Source organism: Populus euphratica, unplaced genomic scaffold (genome assembly GCF_000495115.2).
Source record: "Populus euphratica unplaced genomic scaffold, PopEup_1.0 scaffold13.1, whole genome shotgun sequence".
In the NCBI taxonomy this organism is placed as follows: domain Eukaryota; kingdom Viridiplantae; phylum Streptophyta; class Magnoliopsida; order Malpighiales; family Salicaceae; genus Populus; species Populus euphratica.
Window position 1 is genome coordinate 1001392 of NW_011499872.1, and position 22236 is coordinate 1023627.

At 33.9% G+C, this 22236-nt stretch overlaps 2 protein-coding genes and 1 pseudogene across 7 annotated transcripts; all 3 read left to right on the forward strand.

Annotated features, from left to right (window-relative positions):
- Positions 1-5767: 5767 nt before the first annotated feature.
- On the forward strand, positions 5768-8983 carry LOC105127556 (protein kinase APK1A, chloroplastic). Its single transcript, XM_011028899.1, has 6 exons — positions 5768-6249; positions 6951-7276; positions 7564-7699; positions 7812-7954; positions 8051-8174; positions 8348-8983. The coding sequence occupies exons 1-6, from the start codon at positions 6198-6200 to the stop codon at positions 8812-8814; spliced, it is 1248 nt and encodes a 415-aa protein (XP_011027201.1). The 5' UTR covers positions 5768-6197; the 3' UTR covers positions 8815-8983.
- A 1994-nt stretch (positions 8984-10977) lies between these two features.
- Positions 10978-13387, forward strand: LOC105127559 (uncharacterized; annotated as a pseudogene).
- A 3516-nt stretch (positions 13388-16903) lies between these two features.
- SCL30 (SC35-like splicing factor 30) lies at positions 16904-21251 on the forward strand. 6 transcript variants are annotated; one of them, XM_011028904.1, is made up of 9 exons: positions 16904-17033; positions 17465-17516; positions 17599-17769; positions 17862-17939; positions 19185-19349; positions 19444-19481; positions 20146-20218; positions 20317-20499; positions 20866-21251. In XM_011028904.1, the coding sequence occupies exons 3-9, from the start codon at positions 17606-17608 to the stop codon at positions 20984-20986; spliced, it is 822 nt and encodes a 273-aa protein (XP_011027206.1). In that variant the 5' UTR covers positions 16904-17033; positions 17465-17516; positions 17599-17605; the 3' UTR covers positions 20987-21251. The 6 variants fall into 6 exon arrangements, with proteins under 6 accessions (XP_011027206.1, XP_011027202.1, XP_011027204.1 ...); XM_011028900.1 differs by having other exon boundaries at positions 17465-17508; XM_011028902.1 differs by lacking the exon at positions 17465-17516 and having other exon boundaries at positions 16904-17102.
- Positions 21252-22236: the final 985 nt, after the last annotated feature.

The window sequence follows — 22236 nt, forward strand, 5'->3', positions numbered from 1 at the left end:
GCTTCCATGCCTTTGACGTGTTTGCATGAACACAATCCAGTTATTTGTTTTATATTTGGCCACTTCATCTGTTTTGAAGTGGCATCGGTTGTAAATGACAGGGATACACTTTAGGACTGGTGTGGGAAAACATCAAAGTGTGGTGTCCTTTTGACTTGAGTCTTCACCCAAGAGGAGATGTTTCATTAAACTACTGCAATGGGTGTTGTCCTGTTGCTTTCCAATTTATATTGCCTACGAAACCAAAAATACAGGTAAAGCCCTCCTGGAAAAGTTTTTCCACTTCGTCTTCTTCCCGCCTTGTCCCTTTCCTCAGTTTCTCTATCGGCAAGATCAACCTTTTTTAAGGCAAGTTATTGCTCGTTATGCAAGAAAAAGGTTGCTACACGTCATTTTGATGGATCTTTTTTCGCAGATTATGGGTCTAGGTAGGCTTAAGTTTCTCGTGTCTTTTCTTGGTTGTCCTGAGACCTGATCTTTTCCCCTGTCTAGGAGTGGGTTTGTTTGGTTATTTAACACAACCACCATGGGATAGTTGTTACATAAGCAGTCACATCATTCATGCTGTCTGTAAGTCTGTTGGAACTCGTTTGATGGCCGATAAAAAAAAAGGGGATATGGGAATTTCAGGAGTGCTCTTGTTGTTTATTGGTAAGCTGAGCATGAAAATTGAGTTTTCTTATCCTTGTATCTTTCGAGGTCAAGCTTGAACGAATAGAAATGGAAATTTGTGTTTTTCCTTTTTTTGTTCTTTTCAAGTTGAGCTTTAACCCGACGGGTTAGGTGACACTATATTAGTTTTTAGTCTATTTTCATTTGATAATTAGATCATCTGCCACCTAGACTAATAGTTCTCCAGGCTGTTCTGAGAGGGGGGTCAATTGTTGACTGAATTATTAGAAATAAAACTAAGACTCCGGAATCCACGGTAAAACGATTTATCAGCCCTTTAATGATTAACAAAATTAACGCAGACTTGAGGTAGAATTATACTTTCAGATATTTATTATACAGTATGCCAAATATATGAGTGGTGTTTGTAGATTTTACATTTTTTATATAATATAATTAGCGCACAACACTCGAGATTTTTTTTTCTAAGGTCAATGATCATTTTAAGTTTTTAACTTCAGTTTTCTTTAAATTATCTTATGGGTTTAATAGTGTTTTGATCTTTTTATAATTAAAAAAAAATGGTTAATACATGGAGCACCTCTCATTAGTTATCAGTAGCCTTTTTTTGCTGCGTTTGAAGTATCATGTCAGCTTTTATATGGTGGGTGTCACCCTTTATATGGTGGGAAGCGCAAGTTGGCTTTCATAACACAAAAACAGCTTCTAGTATAATTTTTCTCTCTCTTTTCTCTTTCTTCCACTTTAAAAGACATGTCGACTTAGCAAAGTTACAAAATGGTTCTTGATCATTTAATTACATAGAACTTGATTTATTTATTTATTTATTTTATATATTGTTATTTGATTTTTTTTATTAAATTTAATCATTATTTTTTTTATTTCTATTTATTTTACTTTTAATCTTATTTTAATTGAATTTTATTTTTCAATTTAATCCCTGATTATTTTATTTTAATTCTTTTTTTATTGAATTTGATCTTTATTCTTATGGTTGCAATTTCTTTTATTTTGATTTCTATTCTTGATTAATTATTCTTTTTTTATAAATTTATCCCTTAAATTCATCCTTTATTGTTTAATTTAATTTTATTTTCATATTATATTTGATATTTATTTTTTTAATCATATTTTTAAAACTCGATCCGAAAGTCAATCCCCATCATGTCCATAGTCATAGTTTGGGTCGAATAATCAGGGTTATCGAGATCAATTTGATTTTTAATTATGCAAAAAGTAAAAATAATATTATTCTAATAAAAATATCTAAAAAATCAACAGTTGTCAACATGATTTTTATCTAGCTAATCATTTCATATTATTTTTTACTAATATAAATAAATAAGTTTAGTAAATATAATTGAGTAAATATCTTATTTTATGTAATTAAAATATTTTTTATTATTGTTAACACATACAGAAAGATAACAACAGTTAATGAGTTTAATCTTAGCTATATAAAAAATTAATTAAAAATTATCACATCGACAAGCTGAGCTCTTCATTATACATGCTATATTTAACCTTTATATCATGATTATATAATTGATTGTATGATTGAGATCTTTTTTTCTAAGCTTTATGAGCTATGAGGGGTAATGGTGGCACCAAGACTTTGAAAATTTTTTACATTGAAGTCTAAGCATCTTGAGATTTTAATTACATCCTTTGATCCAAAACTTGTTTAATATAAAAATCATAGTTTGCACTCTCAAGTTCTCCCTTATTGTTTTTTTTTTTTTTAAAGTTATCTTATTTTTTTTTTCAAATTCCATAAAAAAGTTATCTTATTTTTTTTTTCAAATTCCCTCTTTAATCTAAAAATTATAATTTTACCATTTCCCATGACATGAATGAAATAAAAGTAATAAGATAATTTTTTTGTCAAGATTTTTATTTATAAAAAATATTTTTAAGTAAAATGGATATGGTAAATATGTTAAACCTAAAGAACTTAAACTTGACAATTAACCATGTTCAAAAATAAAATAGATCTAATAAACATGTTGGACAACTTAACCTTGACAGTTAATCAGACCTGAAGTAACATGGCTCTAGCAAATATGTCATATCTGAAGAACTTAAAATTGATAGTTGGTCAAGCTGAAGTTAATGCGGGTTTGTTAAACATGTCAAATCTGAAAAATTCAGACATCATTAAGCACTAATACCATATGCTTGATTTTATATGGTTCTCTATAATATAAAAATAAAAGTTGTTATGCGAAATAATCATTCTTATTAAAATAATGATTTCCATATATTTATAGCTATATATAGTATTTCTTAAAGGACCTAATATACTTAATGTTTCACTAATGATATGTAGAGGATATATGCCTCTTATCAATATCGCCAAAATAAAGGATTTTTAATTTATTTTTGAAAAATAACAAGATTCAACTGTTATAAATATCACTTGAACTATTTAGGTAAAGTATTTCTAATTTTTTATTTTTTATTATAAAAAATATATAATTTTTAATAGGATTAACCAACTTAAAACTAAAAAACAAGCATATTTGTTTGTTAAATTTAAATTTTTTAAAATTATTTATTGTCTTAAATTATTTTATATATTTTCTAGAGGATCATAAAATTTCTTGATTAAAACTATTTTTTAGGTATCCAAGCTTTTATTGCAAACATATAGTTCTTTAGATTTTTTTAAAAGATCAAACTGAAACACTTAAATATATTAATAAACTCTTATCCAAAACACTAATCAACATTTTAGTTACATGTACTTCGGGATATCATAAAAAAGTCCATTTAAATATGTGTACGCGTAACTACTACAGTGTATCCTATAAAGAGTCTGGGTGAAGCCTGTTGGCCTCCCATGCATATCTTGAAAAACAAAATCAGCTTTCTCGTTTAACGTGATGGCATTTCCCAGAGATATTAAGCTTGTGATTGCCATAATGCTAATAAAATTCATCCACTGCCGGCTGCAAACAGGGCAAACCAATCTGATGAAGGTGGGATTCTCGTGCAATGCTTTATTGAATCGGTGAGTGCGTACATTGTATGTGTGCTTCATCAGTGAACTTCTAGAAAAGGGCTTGAAGGGCTTTTAGCTATTCAAAAAACGAAAAAGAAAAAAGAAAAAAGAAAAAAGAATTTTTCTACTCCATCGAAGAGAAATATTGCTCGTCGGGGATAAAGGGTCAATGGATACCGAACAACTGGTGACGCGTACGTGAATCCTGTAATCGCAACCATGGAGAAATTAAAACAAGTTCTCTTTACTTTATTGTTTTTGTAAGAAGTCAACAGCAAAGTTGGCCAGAGGCACAACAGTCACGGGTTTGTCTGGTTTTTTTTTTCACGTTCAATTCCCGTCCACTGTTATCTTTTTGCAGATAGATATACTGTGCTGCATAAAGCAAGTAGAACGCCTACTTTATTTATTTGCTTTTGACTAGCTAAAAGATAATTAAAAGGATGCCGGTAAAAGTCTCTTTGCTTTTTTCAAATCCCGGTGATACTGAACGTACAATCTATCCCCCGCGGATGCTTGTAGTGTGCCTTTTCTCCTTGTAGCAGATGCCCGTCACCGGGGTATATGAAAAGAAAGCCAATTATTTACTCCGGGAGAGTGATTGTTTTCAGGACAAATCTCCGATTTAACATCAATGTTCTCGATTATACGTCGAAGACATTTTTCATATCAATTTCATGGTTAGAGAGATTTTGCTTTTTAATTCGACCATTTCATTAAATACAGTTGATAGATCCTTAAAAATATCGACGTGTTTCTTGTATGATCCGAACTAAATGAGAAATTAGGAGGGAAATCTCCTTCCATTTTTTTTTGCAAGACACGTCACCTGGCATCATAATATAAATCCTAGATCTTCCAAAGCAATTCCAATTGTTATTCCCTTGCATGTCTTTCTCCAGTAAGAAAATCTTTTTCCAAATATTATTTTTTATTAAATAAATTGATATCCAACAATCTTGTTAACTCTATTTAGTGTAATATAATAATTCATAATATTATTTGATATATCAAGTGTTTCCTTTCTCACTCTACAAAATCCATGGATAAAATTTATATATTATTATTATTATTCATTCATTCATTCACAGACACATATTATCATACCATATAATATAATTAGTTTTATTTTCCCTCCCCAGGAGGCATTTACTGATTTATTGATTAATACATCTCAGGAGAAATAGCAATGTGTCACGACATCATTTTGTATGTAATGTCTCATTATTCTTTTCATTTTCACGGGAATTACAACAAGCGCAGCCAATAATTGAATGGATACCATAAATCTCGATCGCGTGTGGAAGCGTAGACATTTTAAAGAGTTGCTGAATGTTGATTTCTCAAACAGGGCCCTACCAAGGCAGATCGAGAAGCTCGCTTGACCGCCCATCATTCCTGCTGGCAAATAATAAATACGCTACCCAATTTGAACATAATCAACTAATACAAGAATTGCTTCGTCGGTTGTCTGATAGATAAATTACGGATGCCAATCCAACGGCTAAGAATAATTGAAATCAGGCATGTCTGTACACGGGGACAGGATTTCTGACCATCAGACAAGAAAGCCGACCGCAATCAATGTCATTTTCTAATCCCCCCCTTCTATTTTTATTACCTTTTGCCTATGAAAATCAATACATAAAAACCCACTACTAGAATTGATGGATTTAGGGTATTTATTATTGTCACAAGATTGATTCTTAAAATATGTTGTTATTCAAAAGATATATTAAAAATATTTTTTATTTTTGTAAAATTATTCTTAAAATCAGTATATTAAAATAATTTAAAAAAATTTTAATTTTAAATAAAAAATTTAAATTCCTTAAAAACATCGTTTGGAAAGCAATATCTAATAATTGGAGGCTAATAATGTTTATGGTGTTTTGTTTAAAATTTTTTAAAATAATTTTTTAAATTTAGTTTTTATTTTTAATGTTGGATTAAATAATTTGAGAAGTATTTTAAAACACCCCCTTTGACTTTTAGGGGATATCAAGATTCCGTTACATACTACCAAAAGGTTAAAAAATATATATATAATTGGAATTAATTTGCGGTGACGAGTTCTATTCCACTCGTAGATAAAAGAATCTTTTTTCCTCTCGTTCTGAGGTTCCTTTATTGCCCCCTGGTAGATAGATAAAAGGAAACGCAAATGGAGGCCAAGACAACCCTTTCACTTTTGTCCAAGGCAAAGTTCTAATAAATAGAACTTTCCCAGAAGGCAAACAAAAACACAAAAGAACACCATAATCTGTCCATCTTTGCCTCTTACTCATTCTTGTTTAGCTTTCTCCTTTTTGCGTTTCTTTTAATCATTCAAACTTTTCTAGTTGGTCATGGTAGTAGGAGATGCAGGCTACAACTAGCTTTTTTGACATATAAAGCTCTTGGTTTCACACTTGACTTGTTTCTCTCTTTGTTCCCTGTCTCAAGCTTGTCTTTGCCTTGTTTCTATCAAAGCTTTCTTGAGCTGGGTTTCAATAGTTATTCATTCTTTAGCAGCTGCAACCTGTGACCAAAGTGAAGGGTTTTCGACGTCTTTGTGTCAATGGGGTCGTGCTTCAGTGCTAGAATTAAAGCTGAGAGTCCTCCTCGAAACGGTATGTTCACAAATTCACACACATCTTGTTCTTGATGGATATTTGTTCTCACTGTTTGCCAAAGATAGTAATTTTTGTTCATTCCTTTTTTGATCTTTCGTTGAAAAGGAATCTTTAGTTTTTTGCTTCAGCCTTTTCCTCTCAGAAAGTAGCATTATTTTGGATTCTTGATGTTTTCCTTTTCAGTATACGGACCTCTGTTTGAATTTTGACTGATAAGAGAAAGGAAGAGTGAACAGGGATCAAGGATTTTGATTCTAATGTCTTTCCTTCCATTCTAAGATCAACCATGCTTCTAATTCTAACGTACTAATATTCACTACTTTCTTGTCGCTGAAACTTTCAGCTTACCACCAAAGAAGATAACAAAAATCATCCATCTTGTCGCGTTCCATTAGGCTAATTAAGATAGCTGATGTAGCAAAAGAAAAACAAGAAAATAATCTCAATTAAATAGAACCATTAGGAATGGTTTACATGGGGCTTCATTACTGAACGAATCAAGATCAAACATAACCATTTGAAAGATTTAATCTGTAGTAATTTTTCTGTTTTTCTTGGCAAATTTGGCATTGATCAGGAAATTTTTCCTTTCCTTTATTTTCTTTTCCAAGTCTTTTTGAAAGTAGACGGTTCATTTCTTGCTTTGCGTTTGTAGACATCTAGATGAATTTATAAGATATGATGCGTTGATTATTCAGGGGTGAACACAAAATATGCTGGCAAAAGTGGGAACGACAAGAGTGGGTCAAGCAGCAAGGTCTCTTCTTCCACAGTGCCTTCAACTCCTCGGACGCAGGGTGAGATCTTGCAGTCCTCAAATTTGAAGAGCTTTTCCTTTAGTGAATTAAAAGCAGCCACTAGGAACTTCCGTCCTGATAGTGTGTTGGGGGAAGGTGGTTTTGGTTGTGTCTTCAAAGGGTGGATTGATGAGCATTCATTGACAGCTGCCAAGCCTGGAACAGGTACAGTTATTGCTGTAAAGAGGCTTAACCAGGAGAGTTCCCAGGGTCACCAGGAATGGTTGGTGAGTATCCCTTTTTCCATTCGTTCCTTGCCTGCCTATTTCTAAAACTCTCTCTTGAATTTTGTAGAAAGGTTTACAAATGTCCAGAGACAAGTTAAGATACAATCAATCGTCCAATATGAACTGGTATTCAATGCTTCTTGTAAAGAGCTGGATTAACCAAGTTAGAATTGAAACAGATTCACTAGAAAATCCTTAATGATCCGGCTCTTGCAGTTTTAGTACATAGATGATAATTTTTAAAGATAGTATGATTAATAGATTCTGTGCTGATTCTTCGACTGCAGGCAGAAATAAACTACCTGGGCCAGCTGTATCATCCAAATCTAGTAAAATTGATCGGCTATTGCTTAGAAGATGACCACCGGCTTCTGGTTTATGAGTTTATGCCCAAGGGAAGCTTGGAGAATCATCTTTTCAGAAGTGAGCAGTTGATACATCCGATATCCGACCTTTCAACTCAAGTTGTAGTATTTTCTATGACCTCGAATATCTTGGATAAAAATCATTGAAATAGTTTTTTTTACTGGAACAGGGGCTTCTTATTTTCAACCACTCTCTTGGAATCTCCGCATGAAGGTTGCCCTTGATGCTGCCAAGGGTCTAGAATATCTTCACAGTGACAAGGCGAAAGTTATATATAGAGACTTTAAGGCTTCTAATATCCTGCTCGATTCGGTATGTGAAAATGTTTCGGATTTTGAGTTTTGCTTCATGAGCTTTTACTGTTCTTGCACCTCTCTTATACATTCTTTGTACATTGTGAAATCACAGAATTATAGAGCCAAACTCTCTGATTTTGGGTTGGCCAAGGATGGACCAACAGGCAGTAAAAGCCATGTATCTACAAGGATCATGGGTACCTACGGTTACGCAGCTCCTGAATATATGGCAACAGGTATCTTTCAAATCACCACATCGGTCATGCTCACTTCTGCAATCCGTGCTTCTTGTGGAACAACTCAATCCTATGCTATATTCTCTCAACGTTATTCTCCTGAAAGAAATGCTTATTTTATACAACTATGGCTTTTTATTGCTTTCATCTCACTTCTGTTTGTATTTATGAAGGTCATCTAACTGCAAGGAGTGACGTATACAGTTTCGGGGTTGTTCTCCTTGAAATGTTATCTGGCAGACGAGCAATAGACAAAAACAGGCCCTCCAAGGAACAGAATTTAGTTGAATGGGCAAGGCCTTACCTTAGCAGCAAGCGCAGAATTTTCCAAGTTATGGATGCTCGCATCCAAGGCCAGTATTCATCTAGTGATGCTCTGAAAGCAGCAAACCTTGCAATTCAATGCCTATCAGCCGAACCAAAGTACAGGCCACACATGGAAGCAGTGGTAAAAGCATTGGAACAACTTAATAATTCCAATGACAACGATGGATCCAAGGGCTCTCATGGTGAAAACCCCCTAAGAGTTAATCGAAGTTCAAGCAATGGTCCTAAATATCACAGGAAAAATGTCAACGAAGTTTCCAATGGAAAGCCTGCCTCTTATGCCGGGCCATATATTTCACCTCTTCGTACATAAAAGAGGAAGAATATTCAGTACATGCTTTACATTGTATATTAATCCCAAGAAAACTACAGATTTATTTTGATAGAGCGTTGTATCCCGTAAAGCATGGAATTAGAAACATGACATTTACTGTACAGTTCTTCAACTCAACATCTAAATATGACAGTTTTTTTGTCACGCTGACTGACCGGGTGATAAGGAACTTGATGAAGCACCGGAAACTCTAGGATTGAAATGGAATTTTCATGGCTGTGATTACAAGTTGATAGAGGGACCAGGTTTGGCCTCGGTCCACTGAATGTTCACCTAAAAAAAAAAATATTCTCTTGGCTTGGAACTCAATTGTTCTTGAAAATCAAGTCTCATATTGGAACGCGAGACCCTTGTACAAATAATAAAGAAGTATATCCTGATTTGCACCTACCGGGCTAGCTGTCCCATGCCCGAACGGCAAGCAAAGAAACTTACAAGCATGGTAAATTTTTTTCACCATCAAAACTCAGGAGACTATCAACAAGCTCAAGTGACCCTGCATACCGATTATGGTTAAAAACATGACACCGTTAATAAATGTAGATGCAGCTCTTACTTCTTTTCTCTTAAGTTTCCTGATTTTGTAATTACTGGAAAACCAAATGTCCAAGAGTAGAGCAGGAATTAGCCCTGTTTTTGCAATGTCCCCCGGCAATATGAAATAGATCAGAAACTGTTCAATCTTGGCAGAAATTCATTTTTCTATGGTAACATTTAACTCCTGGTAATCAAAATTGCAATTTTTGGTAACATTTACAAGCTCAAATGCTTTCAATTGTTCTTAAAATGACAACGCAAAGCCAACAACATCTCCTAACAAACTCATCCACTACTCATTTGATGACAGTAAAATCATAAATTTCTCTTAACATGAGAGTAGCACTGAGTTTATTTCAAGTCCCTGAATTCTTGGTTCAGAAGGGATCATTATGTTGCTTTCAAAAATATCAGGACTAAAATATAACTTCACTGAACAATGAAGGTCTTAAAAGTAAATTACTATGAAGGGATCATTATGCTGTGGTCGAGTTTTATGTTAACGGAGACAGCGAACGTGGGCAACAACCGGCGATCATGATTGCCACTTCAATGTCTCTGCTCCAACAAGTGTGTTCCGTGCCAGTCGCACGTGCCATGCGACCTCGTTCCCTTACCATCATATCCTCTCGCAGCCTCTCCACCACCACCGCTTCCTCCTCCGCTCCATCACGTGCCTCTCTCTTGGACCCACTCGGCATGTCCGAGCCCGAGCTTCAGCAAATCGCCGTCGAACTCGGCAAGGTAATCATCATTAAAGCTGAAAGTTACTTGTTTTCTGTTTGGTTCCTGAGAAAATGGAGCAAAAGAAAGTAATTAGTTGTGAAACTTCAGTAATTGAAGAGAAAATAAATTGAGTTTTAGTTAGTTATTTTTAAACTTAAATTTTTTATATTTCAATCTCGTTGTTTTCTTCTTCTATTGAAAAAATATATAAATAGCAACGCTGTAGAGGAAAGCAGCTCCACCATCTAATATACCGGAGAAAAGTAAAAGAAACACAGGATTTCAGTCAATGAAAAGTAGTACTGAACTCGTAAATTAATTTAGGACAGCTTTTATTTTGAGTCCAATTTTGGTATTCTTGTAGCCTACGTTAGTTTTATTTGTCCCCTTTTTCCCTATGGAATTAGTGCCGCCTCAGGGTTCGTTTGTTTGTGCGGTGCACCACACCAACAAACTGGCAATTAGAAATGATCTTCAAGAAGCTGGATGGAAAGTTGGGCGATCACCAATTTTTCGTACTGTAACCGCAGCTGATGGCACGGTTAAGGTTGATATGTTGTTATGCTTGATTTGTAATTTGGCGTTCTGTCCTGTTATTGATTTTGTGCCAAACTTGATCGAGGTGGTTTTAATATTGCTACATGGTTCTTGCCAAATGAAAGGTATATTCAGGGCAATTTTACTGCTGCTATGTGTCATTCTTTATTTGCATGACATACTTGGTCTCGAATGTTGTATCATATGATAAGAAATTCTATTGTTTATCATTCAATGTAATTATAGTTCCAGGGAAGCGAACACTTGCACTCATCCCTTTCTAATTTGAAGTGTATGGTGTCATATACTCAAGCTGCCTAATGATCATGCAGTTATTGATAATATTGGGGGGATAACAGATTGATTGAAACTGTTGGTATTCAGTTGAAGATAAGAAAGGTTCAAGGTGGCTTACTGCCTTTGTCTCATCTCAGGTACTTTCCATGTCAAGGATTAGCCTTAGTAAAAAGTTTCTTGGTCATGGTGTTTTTACGGGTTGCTGATAATTTTCTCATGGTTCCTTTTTACTTTTATCGTTCAGGTAGGTTGTCCTTTGCGCCACTCATTTCATACCCGCTGGAAAGGGTGTTTTTTCAAGGAATCTTCAAAGGCATGAAGTTGCTGAGCAGGTCAGTGTTGCATGTCTTGTGCAATTGTTCTTCAAACTCAATTATCAAGCGGGACTGTTGAGAGTGTTTTACTGTTTGTATAACTGAGAACATATAGACTTGGTAGTTCTGTAACTACTCCATTCCTTTCAAAATTACGCTTAATGCTTTATACACTCAGATTTTGGCTGTCGAGGAGATATTCGAGCACAGGGAGACAAATATGGTGTTCATGGGAATGGGTGAACCAATGTTGAACTTGAAGCACACCAATGCTCAAATAAGGCGGTGCCTTTTCAGTTTTTTTGTCAACGATTATCCCATTGCTTCTATTCTATCTTTTGTTTAATTATTTTAATACCTGCTATTGTCTTTGTTGTGTGTCCCCTTTCTTGATTTGGTTAGTTTTACCTGCCACGATCAATGATAAGTTTGACCATAATAATCTCTCTGTAAGCGTACTTGGAAGTGGAAACAGTGACCTGAAAGAATTAAGATAAAATTTGGCTGAAAAAAATGAGTCCCTTGACATTGATTTTGCTAGTTCAAAGATTAGTGAAGATGAGAGCTGCAAAGATACTCTTAGATGCCCACATGAATGCTCTGCCATTTTCATATACTTTTTACTTCTGAAACAACTGGCCTCCCGTTTATTGTAAATTTTCAACAGATCTCTATACATAGGTTTCAGATGTCTCATGTACAATTGTTTTTTCTTATTTCATCAGGATGTGGAAATTGGGCAAAGAATGATCACAATATCAATCGTGGGGGTTCCAAACACTATCCAAAAGCTGGCTTCTCATAAACTTCAGTCAACATTGGCCTTCAGGTACTGTATGAGTAAACAGAGAATATATGGTCGAATAATATGTTGTCATCCGTCTCTGAGTAAATTGGGTCATTTCCAGTGATGTTCTTTGGCGCCGTAAATGTTGTCATCCATCTCTGAGTAAATTGGGTCATTTCCAGTGATGTGCATGTCTTGATGCATTTTTCTCTTAATGCATCCCTTTGATGCCAAAAGTTTATGTTAGCCTGTGATGACATTTACTCATTCTTTTTTCTTATATGCACCAGCTTACGTGGACCAGAAACTTAGAGAATCAATTGTTCCAAGTACAAAATCCTACCCTCTAGAAGCAATTATGAAAGATTGCGAGTACTTCCTTGAAACTATTCAATGAGTATCCTTTGAGTATGCACTTTTAGGTACTGAAATTTCATTTAATATTTCTCTGCTTCACTTGAAGCTTGACGGTGAAAACTAATAGGACTATTCTATCCCCTTACATAAATTTATAATTTGCTAGGGCAGCTGGGATCAATGATAGAGTAGAGCATGCAAAAGAACTTGCAGACCTACTTCATCAGTGGGAACGTGGTCATCATGTGAATGTGATACCTTTCGACCTAATTCAAGGTTCTGATTACAAGCATCCACACAAAAAGGCAGTATGCACACCAGTCATAAACTCACTGTTTTCCCCTGCTGTCAGTAAGAATACTTGAGTATTCAAATCACGCATTGCCATTTTAATTTGCTTTACCTTTCCACTTGGCTGGCACAAGCATTTGCAGCTGCTCTAGAGTCACGCAAAATAACTGTTGGTGTGCCAAACAAGGGGGGCCTGGATGCAAGTGCAGCTTGTGGTCAGCTAAGAAATGAATTCCAAAAGAGTCCTTTAGTCATGAGTTCTGACAGCTTGTAATCAGAGAAATTTACGGTTGCATGCTGGTGCTTTGAGGTCTCTGGTTGGTTGCTTCTATGATGGTATTTCACTCTTGTTTTCTTCCCTGGTGTGCAAGAATGCTTGACGGCCAGGCTAGTTGGTGTCTCCAAGCATGCTCATTATGGCATAATGTAGAATTTTTTTCTGCTGTGCGGCTGCAGAAGTGGAAGTTTGTCTCATGCATGATGCAAAAATTGAGGGGGTTCATGAATGGGCTCATTTTGCTGATTTATTCGGATAGTTTTTGGTCGTTAATAGCCTGAAACACATGAGATGAAGAAAGGAGGTCTCAATGATCTCTTATACATAACACAATCAACAGTGTTAGTTATGTTTTGTAAAGAATTAAAGATGTAACCTACGACCATCCATTTTTTTTTAATTATTATTACTATTAATAACGTGCTTCCATCTTTGCTCGTGATGAGAAAGGGATCATTGATCTTATGCATGTGTGTAGTCTGGAGCATGATTGTAAAATCCTGCTGTAGATTGATTCGGAAAACGAGACCCAGAGTCTAACTTAGTCTGGGTTGTTAGTTAACCAGCCAAAATTGATCCTGTAAAACTCATTTGATCCGGTCAAGGTTTTTGATGACTTGAGTGACCGGGTCAATTCTAAGAAGAAAAAATATATTATTTTTTTTAGATACCAAAAAACTTAATATGTTCATTCAAAAAATGAACAGATGTGTGTTTTCTTAGACAGAGATTGTGATTGTTGTCATTTAAATATTCAAGATTTTAAATTTAGGTTGCATTGTAGTTATTTGAGTTATATTTGTTAATTTGAAATTTAGGTCTTTAAATTATTATTATTTTTTATTAATTAAAAGTTGTGTTGAAATTGAGACATTTTTATATTTCAAAAACCATTTTTAATGTAGAGCGTCATTGATCTACTAGGTTGACCCAATGAACCAAATCATTTTTTTGAGTCAGTCTTCAAGTGATTCTGGCACCTGCAAACAAGAAGAGGACCATGGCTCGCTTGACCAAGCTTTTGTCATAGCACAGCGCAAAAGAAAAGGAAAAAAAAGAAGAAAGAAAAGAGGCCACTACCAATCTACATGTGTTTCATGGCATGAATTGTGCATAGAATAATTATATCAAAATTGTTGAGAAAAAACAAATTTATAACAGATTTTCTAACCCTTGCAATGATACACCGAGCTACAAAATGTTACTGAGAAATCACCTTTAATGTATTTATATTATATTATTGAAAAGGGGTCAATTTATTAACCACATTGGTCAGCAGATGACCCGAAGACCTGAAATCTCCGCCGAGTCAGTTTCCAGTCCGGTAGCATGATATTTTCCAGTAGTTTTTTAGGTCAATACTTGTATTTAATTTCTTGACGACAATCATCATGAGTGCAAATGCCAAAATCGTTAAAATTTGTATCGCAGATCCGCGCTCTTCATTCTCTACACCAATATTCTCTTTACTCTTTTGAACCTCCATTCCAGCATTTTAGTCTTCCTAAAAAATAATATAAATTATATTATAAAATCCCAGCATTTTAGTCTTTCTAGAAAATAATATAAATTATATTATAAAATTTTATTTAATAATTTAAGTTAATAAATTAAAATAGTTTTTTAATATAATATTAAAATTTTAATTATTAAAATGTTATAAATTTAAATTTTATTATTTTTATTTATTTAATAAAAATTAAATATAAGGTATTATAAATCCGTATAAATTTCATATTTAAAAATCCTTTACTTAAAAAAATATATTATAAAATAATACTTTACTTAAAAAAAAATATTATAAAATAATATAAATTATATCATAATATTCCACCTAATAACTTAATCTATTAAATTAAAATGATATTCCATCTAATAACTTAATCTATTAAATTAAAATGATTTTTTAACTATGACTTTTCTCGTATAATTTTCTAGAGCGAGCTAAATTTGATCTCAGATTCCTTTGTACCATACCAAGCAAGTTTACAGGTCAGGCTAACAGTTACATATTTGTTTTTTGTTTTTTGTTTTTTTACTTTAATACCTGAGACATGATTCGGACGACATATCGTGAAAAAAGAAATTTCCCAGTGCACGCTTCATGAATGTTTGCCAGGAGAACGAAAAAAACCTTTGGTGGATAGTTGGTTTATGCACACCTGTAAGCCCATATAGCCTCTCGTCGTTGACCCACAGAAGACCCCATCTCAAAATCAAAGCCCTAGAAATAGAGATAGAATATTTATTAGGTTATGTTTGCTAAATTTATTTATTAAAATATTTTTTTATTTAAGTAAACAATTATAGAAATAGAAATATAAATTAAATTGATTTAATAAAATAAAAGAGAATAAAACAACATCATGCAGAGCTCAATGTATTATAAATATTATCTAAAAATATTTTTTTATTTAAAAAAATTATCTATACAAAATATAAAAAAATATAGATGAATCATGAAAATTATCTATAAAAAAAAATAAAAATAAAAATAAATAAATGAATCATAAAAACTTTTTAAATTTGAATGTATAGCTAAAAAAATAATTCTTATTTAAAAGAGGATTTAAAAACAAAATAAAATAGAGAAAAAATGCTAATTTAAATATAAATTAAAAAATAGAGAAAAAACTATAAAAGAATCAATAACAAAAAAAACATTAAAAAAAAAGAGCAAATGCTAGGCGTTACAAGGCCTGACATACCTGACCAACACACCTGATCCATTTTACCAAGGTCTGTATGGTGGGGTATTTAGTTTTTTTGTTTGCAACCGAAACGGATAACATATCGTTCACCTTAAAAAATTTTAAAATAAAAAAACAAATGAAACATCGTATGTTTTGTCCAAATTTCAGTTATTATGATGGTCAAAAAATCAAAATTTAGGTTTTTTTACTTAAAAACTCGTTTTTAGACTCATTTCAACCTAAAACCTTGTAAAACAATGTAGAAACCATGATAAACCTATCTACACCCTGTTCTAAAAACCGAAATCAATCCAAATCCAAAAATCAACATGAGTTTAGATTTATTTTTTCATAAACTTTAAAGATAAAAAAAAAACACTTAAATAAACTTCTCTCTTCAAGTGAAACTACTTAACATAAAATATTGTTTGATTTAGTGGTCTATATCAGTGTTAATAACACTTCTTTTTCTATAATTGGAATTTGATAACTTTTCTCTCTCATCTCTTAACCGATGACTAAAAAAATTAATAACAACAAAGTTTTAGATTTTATACTAAAACTGGATTAAAAAAATATCGAGATGCTGAAATTATATAGTTTATATGATTTTTAAAGTTTTAAGGATTAAAATGTATCCTTTGTGAAACTTATGGCATACTATCTATATTTTCTATATTTGGTATCTTTTTCATTTTGGTACATTTTCTTTTAATTCCATACTACTAAAAACAAATTTAAAAAGCGAATTGAAGAAAAGTAAAATTTTGCAAAGCCCATCCATATTATTAACGTGCAAGAGAATGAACAGTGGAGTTTTGCATAATAAAAAAACCCATGACTTTTAAAGTAATATTTAATTATAAATTAATTTATAGTTTTATACATTAAGTAGTCTCTTTACTTTTAAAAAACTAATTACTAGTCTCTTGACCAGTATTGACCATGCTTAATGTAATATTATTTTACTTAAAAAGATTCGTTTTTCTCATCGATATTTTGGTATTATTTTCATGTTTTTCCTTTTTCTATATCTTAAAACAAAATAACAAAATAAATTAGAAAAGAACATGAACTGGAAGAGAAATACTAATTTCTTAATCTTTAAAACTAGGGGGACCATTCCAACTAATTCTGTACAACCAGAGGGACCATTCCACTTTATTCTGTACAACTAGAGGGACTATTTTATTATTTATTGCCATGAAGTAGGATTTATTTGGGACGCCTCCTGCTCCTGAGTCCCGAGTCATATAAGAAACCGGATTGACCCGCCACTATTCCGGTCCATCTAGGGTTTATAAGAAAATCTCCTCCTGATTTCGCTTCAGAAATAAAAGCCTGACAAAAATTAAAAGACAAGATCATCGGATTTTACTACAGTAAGTACCTGCAGATCTAAGTTAAATTTTTCTTCTTTGTCTCTCATCGTAAAAGTTATCATTGTTCAGGTAATAACCTAATCTCTTGTTTCTTCTTCTTCTTCTTCTTCTTTTATTCTATTTTTTCTCCAAATCTCATTAAAGAAGCTTAAAACCCTAGTTCACAATTAAGTTGATGAAAACCAAAATTGAAGCTGAAATAGTCCTTATAATCGGGGTTTTTTTAGTTGATCCTGTAAAAAGCGAAGGTCGATTGCTCTTTCTGATTGGTAAAATTTGTTTTTTATATAATCCAGTCAAGTTAATGGACTTAACTAGTGCAGTTAACTTCAATTGATTATGATACTAGCAGAAAACAAATGGGTGGGGATTAGAACTAGATTGTGTTTTGTAGTTTGCTCTTTGTTTTTTTTTTTACTTTTCTTTACTAGGTACACAACGGGCTGGCTTAATTTTACTCCAAATAGAAGAATATGTAACGGGGCTAGAAGTCTTGTTCTTTTTGTTGAAAAGATGCAATTTATGTGATAGATTGACATAAATTATGATGTGGTTGAATTGATAGGTATATAATGAGGAGATATAGTCCACCATACTACAGTCCTCCAAGGAGGGGATATGGAGGGCGTGTAAGAAGCCCACCAAGAAGAGGATATGGAGGTGGTGGTGGATATGGGAGACGCAAGGACCAAAATAGTGGAAGCCTATTGGTTCGGAACATTCCTCTTGATTGCAGGTATTTGAAATTCCACCCATTATTTGTTTTGGTGAACTGGGTTTGAGCTCTTAGGAGATACCCTATTGAGTTGTTTTTTTTTTTTTTTGCAGACCAGAAGAACTTCGAGGGCCATTTGAGAGATTCGGAGTTGTAAGAGATGTCTATATTCCTAAGGACTACTACACAGGGTGAGTTTTGTTTTTTTTTTCCCCCTACGGGGAATTGGTTAAATCTGTAATGAGATATTGCCATGGTTTTATTCAATTATTTTATGTTTCTGTCATTGTTACTTCCAGTGTAAGTCATATTTTTTTCTTGTTTACCACTCTACTTCTCTTCTCCATCTATTTTTATAGAAATACTTTATTAATTCATTCTATTCATGCAATGCCTATGATAGCTATTCACAATCCTGTTAGAGTCAGTCATTTGCCTCTACCTTTAAATAACCAAGCTTGAGAATAAGCATGAGCAGTAGTGCTTTGATCGGTGAAATGGTTAGCACGAGTGGTCAATAGGAGCACAAATGGTGTGGAGTTCTTCTATGTGTGTTTGACTTTCAATAAAGTGTTTTTTGTTTTTTTCCAGTTGATAGCAATGTTTTAGGATTATGGTTTTGTTGTTTGTTTGTTTTAGTCGATATTAATGTGAGGAGAAATCTTGGGAGTTATTAATCACAGTGTAAATTAGCAGCCCTCAATTTTACTGGAAAGGGAAAATATGCTGTTCTTTTGGATTTTACCTCCTGATTCTATGTTCCTAAATCACGCTAGCTACTTCAGTTACAATATTCAAATAGGGATGGGAAAGCATATTTGAATTGCGTTCCAAACTATTTATCAGGGTATTTGTTTTTTTTTTTCACAGTGAATTAAATTTTGAACTGGTTTGTCAGGGGGTATGTTGGTTTGAAGTTAAAAATCAAGACCAAGCCCCACCATTGATGAAGACCTACTGTTTATCATTCGCTAACATATTGGTCTCAAGAGTAATGTTCAATGAAGAATGTTCCTTTATGAAGAAAGATAAAAAAAAAAAACAACCACTAAAGTTTGATGAGGTAGAAGATTGATTCTTGACAACTGAAGGCAACTTGAGGAGAATTTAAGTTTGGGAACGTTGAATTGAAGTGCATCTTATATTTACAAGAATGTGAAGATTTTTCAAGTGACTTGCCTCTTTTGAAGTTGCCTTTCATACTTGATTGTTAAAGAAAAGGTCAGCCATTAAGCCTGCTTTCAGTAAAATCATGTCCGTGTATGTGTAAGTGCTCTGGAGCTAGATTGTATATTTTTAAGGGAAGGTACTAGGTAGTGATATTATGACAATCCCTAGGCAAGCTATTTTAGTAAGTCACTCTTCTCAGAAAGTCGTGTTTGCTCATACACAACTTTCCATACTTTGATTGATGCTTTGCTGTGTCTTATATGCAGGGAACCTCGAGGGTTTGCATTTGTGCAGTTTGTGGATCCATATGAAGCTATGGAAGCTCAGCATCGTATGAATGGGCAGATTTTTGCGGGGAGGCAGATTTCTGTGGTGTTAGCAGCAGAGACAAGAAAAAGGCCTGAGGAGATGCGCCATAGAGCTAGGGTTAGGTAATATCTCTCCCTTGTGCATAAACCTTGTGATTTTACTGTTATAATTATTAGTTTTCTTAGATTCTCTACATTTACTTTGTACATTCCACAGAGGACCATCGAGTCATGGAGGAAGATCCTCCCATTATGGTAAGCCATCACTCATTACAGTGTTATTTTCCAGTACCATGATTTATTGAAGTTCTTGCCCACATTTTCTGTTGTCCACAAATGACCGTGTTCAGCTCAGCTGACTAAATTGATAATGACCCTGTGCACAACTTGTTTCTTGCATTGATTGAAGTCTAGTTTTTCTGCATTTTGTGTATGTTTCTGGAAGCCATGCATATTTCCAAAGTAAAAATATGTTCTTTGGAAAAAATTGAAGTCTTTGAAATAATGGTGATTGTGATGTTGAAGCAATGGATAATCAATGATTCGTATAACATGGATCTGCTGCTATTTTTGTAGGATTATGATTATCAGTCTATAAAAGATTACTAGCCTATAACATGCTCACTTTCTTCAGAAAAGTGGCATTGATTTTTTATTTGTTATTTTTTATTTTTGAATTTTCGGCTCATGAGGAAGGAATTTGTGGTTAAATCATCCTAGAAAATATACTGGCGGGGAGCTTCAAGTTGAGTTATCAATGTTTATTAATCTTGTGATATGACATTGGGATAGCAAATTTCCTTTATCAATCAAACTACTGCATTGGTGTTAATCTTTGTGTCCTTTCTTTTCCCACTGCTGAAATCTTGAATTGGTTTGCTACAAAATTAATCACTGCTCTGTATCAAATATGTTTTAGGACGTTCTCGTTCTCGTTCATTATCACGGTCCCCTCGCCATTATCCCAGTTCTAGGTCTCGATATCGCTCTAGGTAAGCTTCCATGGCTACAAATTTGCCATCATATTGTCCTAATCTACATCTGAAACAGGTTGATAGATGTGCGTAGATGTGTGTTTTAACTTTGGTAGGTCATACTCTCCTGCCCCGAGACGGCGGGACTACTCTGCTTCCCCGGATAGAAGGCATGCAGGCCATCCAATATCTCCAAGAGGTCCTCCACCAGAGCGAGATGGTGACCACAGCCGCAGGTCGTATTCTCCAGCTTATGGCCATGGCGATGATCTTAATGAAAATGGCAATGGGTTTGGCGAGTAAGTGTAGATTTCTCTTCTCTACTGTTGTCATCCATGTATTTAGGTCATTCCATGCCCTTGTAGTGGGCTGTCACGCAGAAGTGATTGAGCACAGGCATTGAAAAGCTGGGTTTTATGATGCTTTCATAACAGCAAATTCCTAATTACTTGTGAGAATCACAATGCCTGACTGGTAATGATACGAATGCTATTCATGGTTTTAGACCCTGTTATAAAACCGAGCAGTTAATATCCTTCTTTCAGCTCAAAGTTAATTTAGTAGGGTATGAATGCACTCTGAAATTTGTTTATGCTTATCAGTTGACCCAAATTTCTTAGGAGGCACGTGCATTTAAGCTATACTTGAAAACATGTTGATTGTAGGAAATCGGCATATGATTTTGAGGAAGCACGAGCTTGGAGGCTGTCACCTGGTAGAGCATCAAGGTCACCTTCTGGATCAAGATCTAGGTCGGCTGACTTGTCACCAAGGCATGCTAGATAAGGCAAATGAATTAGAATCTAGTCTATGGTCATGAGTCTGATGTGTGCCAGGATTAACATGGTTTTCAGAATGCATCAGCAGATGGTAGTAGGCCTATGTTGCCTCTAGTGGATGAATTAGAATATCTAAATTTTTTCCAAAACCCACGTAAACTTATGTTTTGATTTAATCGTTTATGCACTTCAACTGGCTTGATGCAATGCAGCTTTCCAGATTTTATCTCCATATGATCTTGATATTTGAATGCATCCAGTTGTGCCGGACGTGCTGATTGTGTTATGATGGGTCATGCTTCCCTTTAGTCTGAAATTCCTCTATTTTTCTCTGTTGCTTTGGCTAGACAAACGATACCTCCTTTAAAATTATCATAAATAGAACTCCAGCTCGTCAATCTCTCTCAACTCCTTAACCCTGAAACTTGGTTAATCCAAGCAAATTTGCAACGATTGCCTCTCTCCCTCTCCTTTTTCCTTGACCTGCCATCTAAAACAATTTGGCTAATATCTTCTTTCTAAAAAAAAAAAGTTATGCTGAATTGAATATTAATTAAAATGTATAAAAATTAAAAATAAAAAATAAAAAAGCGCGGGTGCATATATGTGTGTGTGCATAAACAACCACAGTAAAAAATAAAAAAGCGCGGGTGTATATATGTGTGTGTGCATAAACAACCACAGTAACACCGGCACAGAGAAACAAGTGGAAACCAGGTATTGGACTGTGGCAACCCATTAATTTGTTCATTAATACTTCACGACAACCAGTTTAAGGAATCGGTCGATAATACAAGCGATCTCAATTCAATTCTTAGGCAGCAGGTGGATCAACAGATCTAAAATGAAAAGAGATCTTAAAAGCAATTTCATCCTTCTCAATAACAGCGTTTTCTAATTCAAGAAGTTAGAATTTCAAAAGAAGAGGAGTTGAAAAACAGATAGAAATGAGTTGGGAATTTTCTTATTGTTGGATAATTTTAAATGGAGTGTAACTTAAGAAAAAATGGAAGAATTTTAAACTAGAGGGCTTCTTGCAACACAGGAGTGTTCCTTCTGTCATCGCTGCTGCTCTCTTTTTCTCCATCAAGCTGGTCGTGCTGCGAAAAATTATACTAACAATACTATGATAAATGTCATCTGTGCCTTCAAAATGTATCGGGAGTAGCAACTGGTCAGGCAAGTTTCAGTTTGATGATAATTTCTTGTATTTTGTTTGGAAATATGATTACAATAATTATTTTTTAAAATATTTTT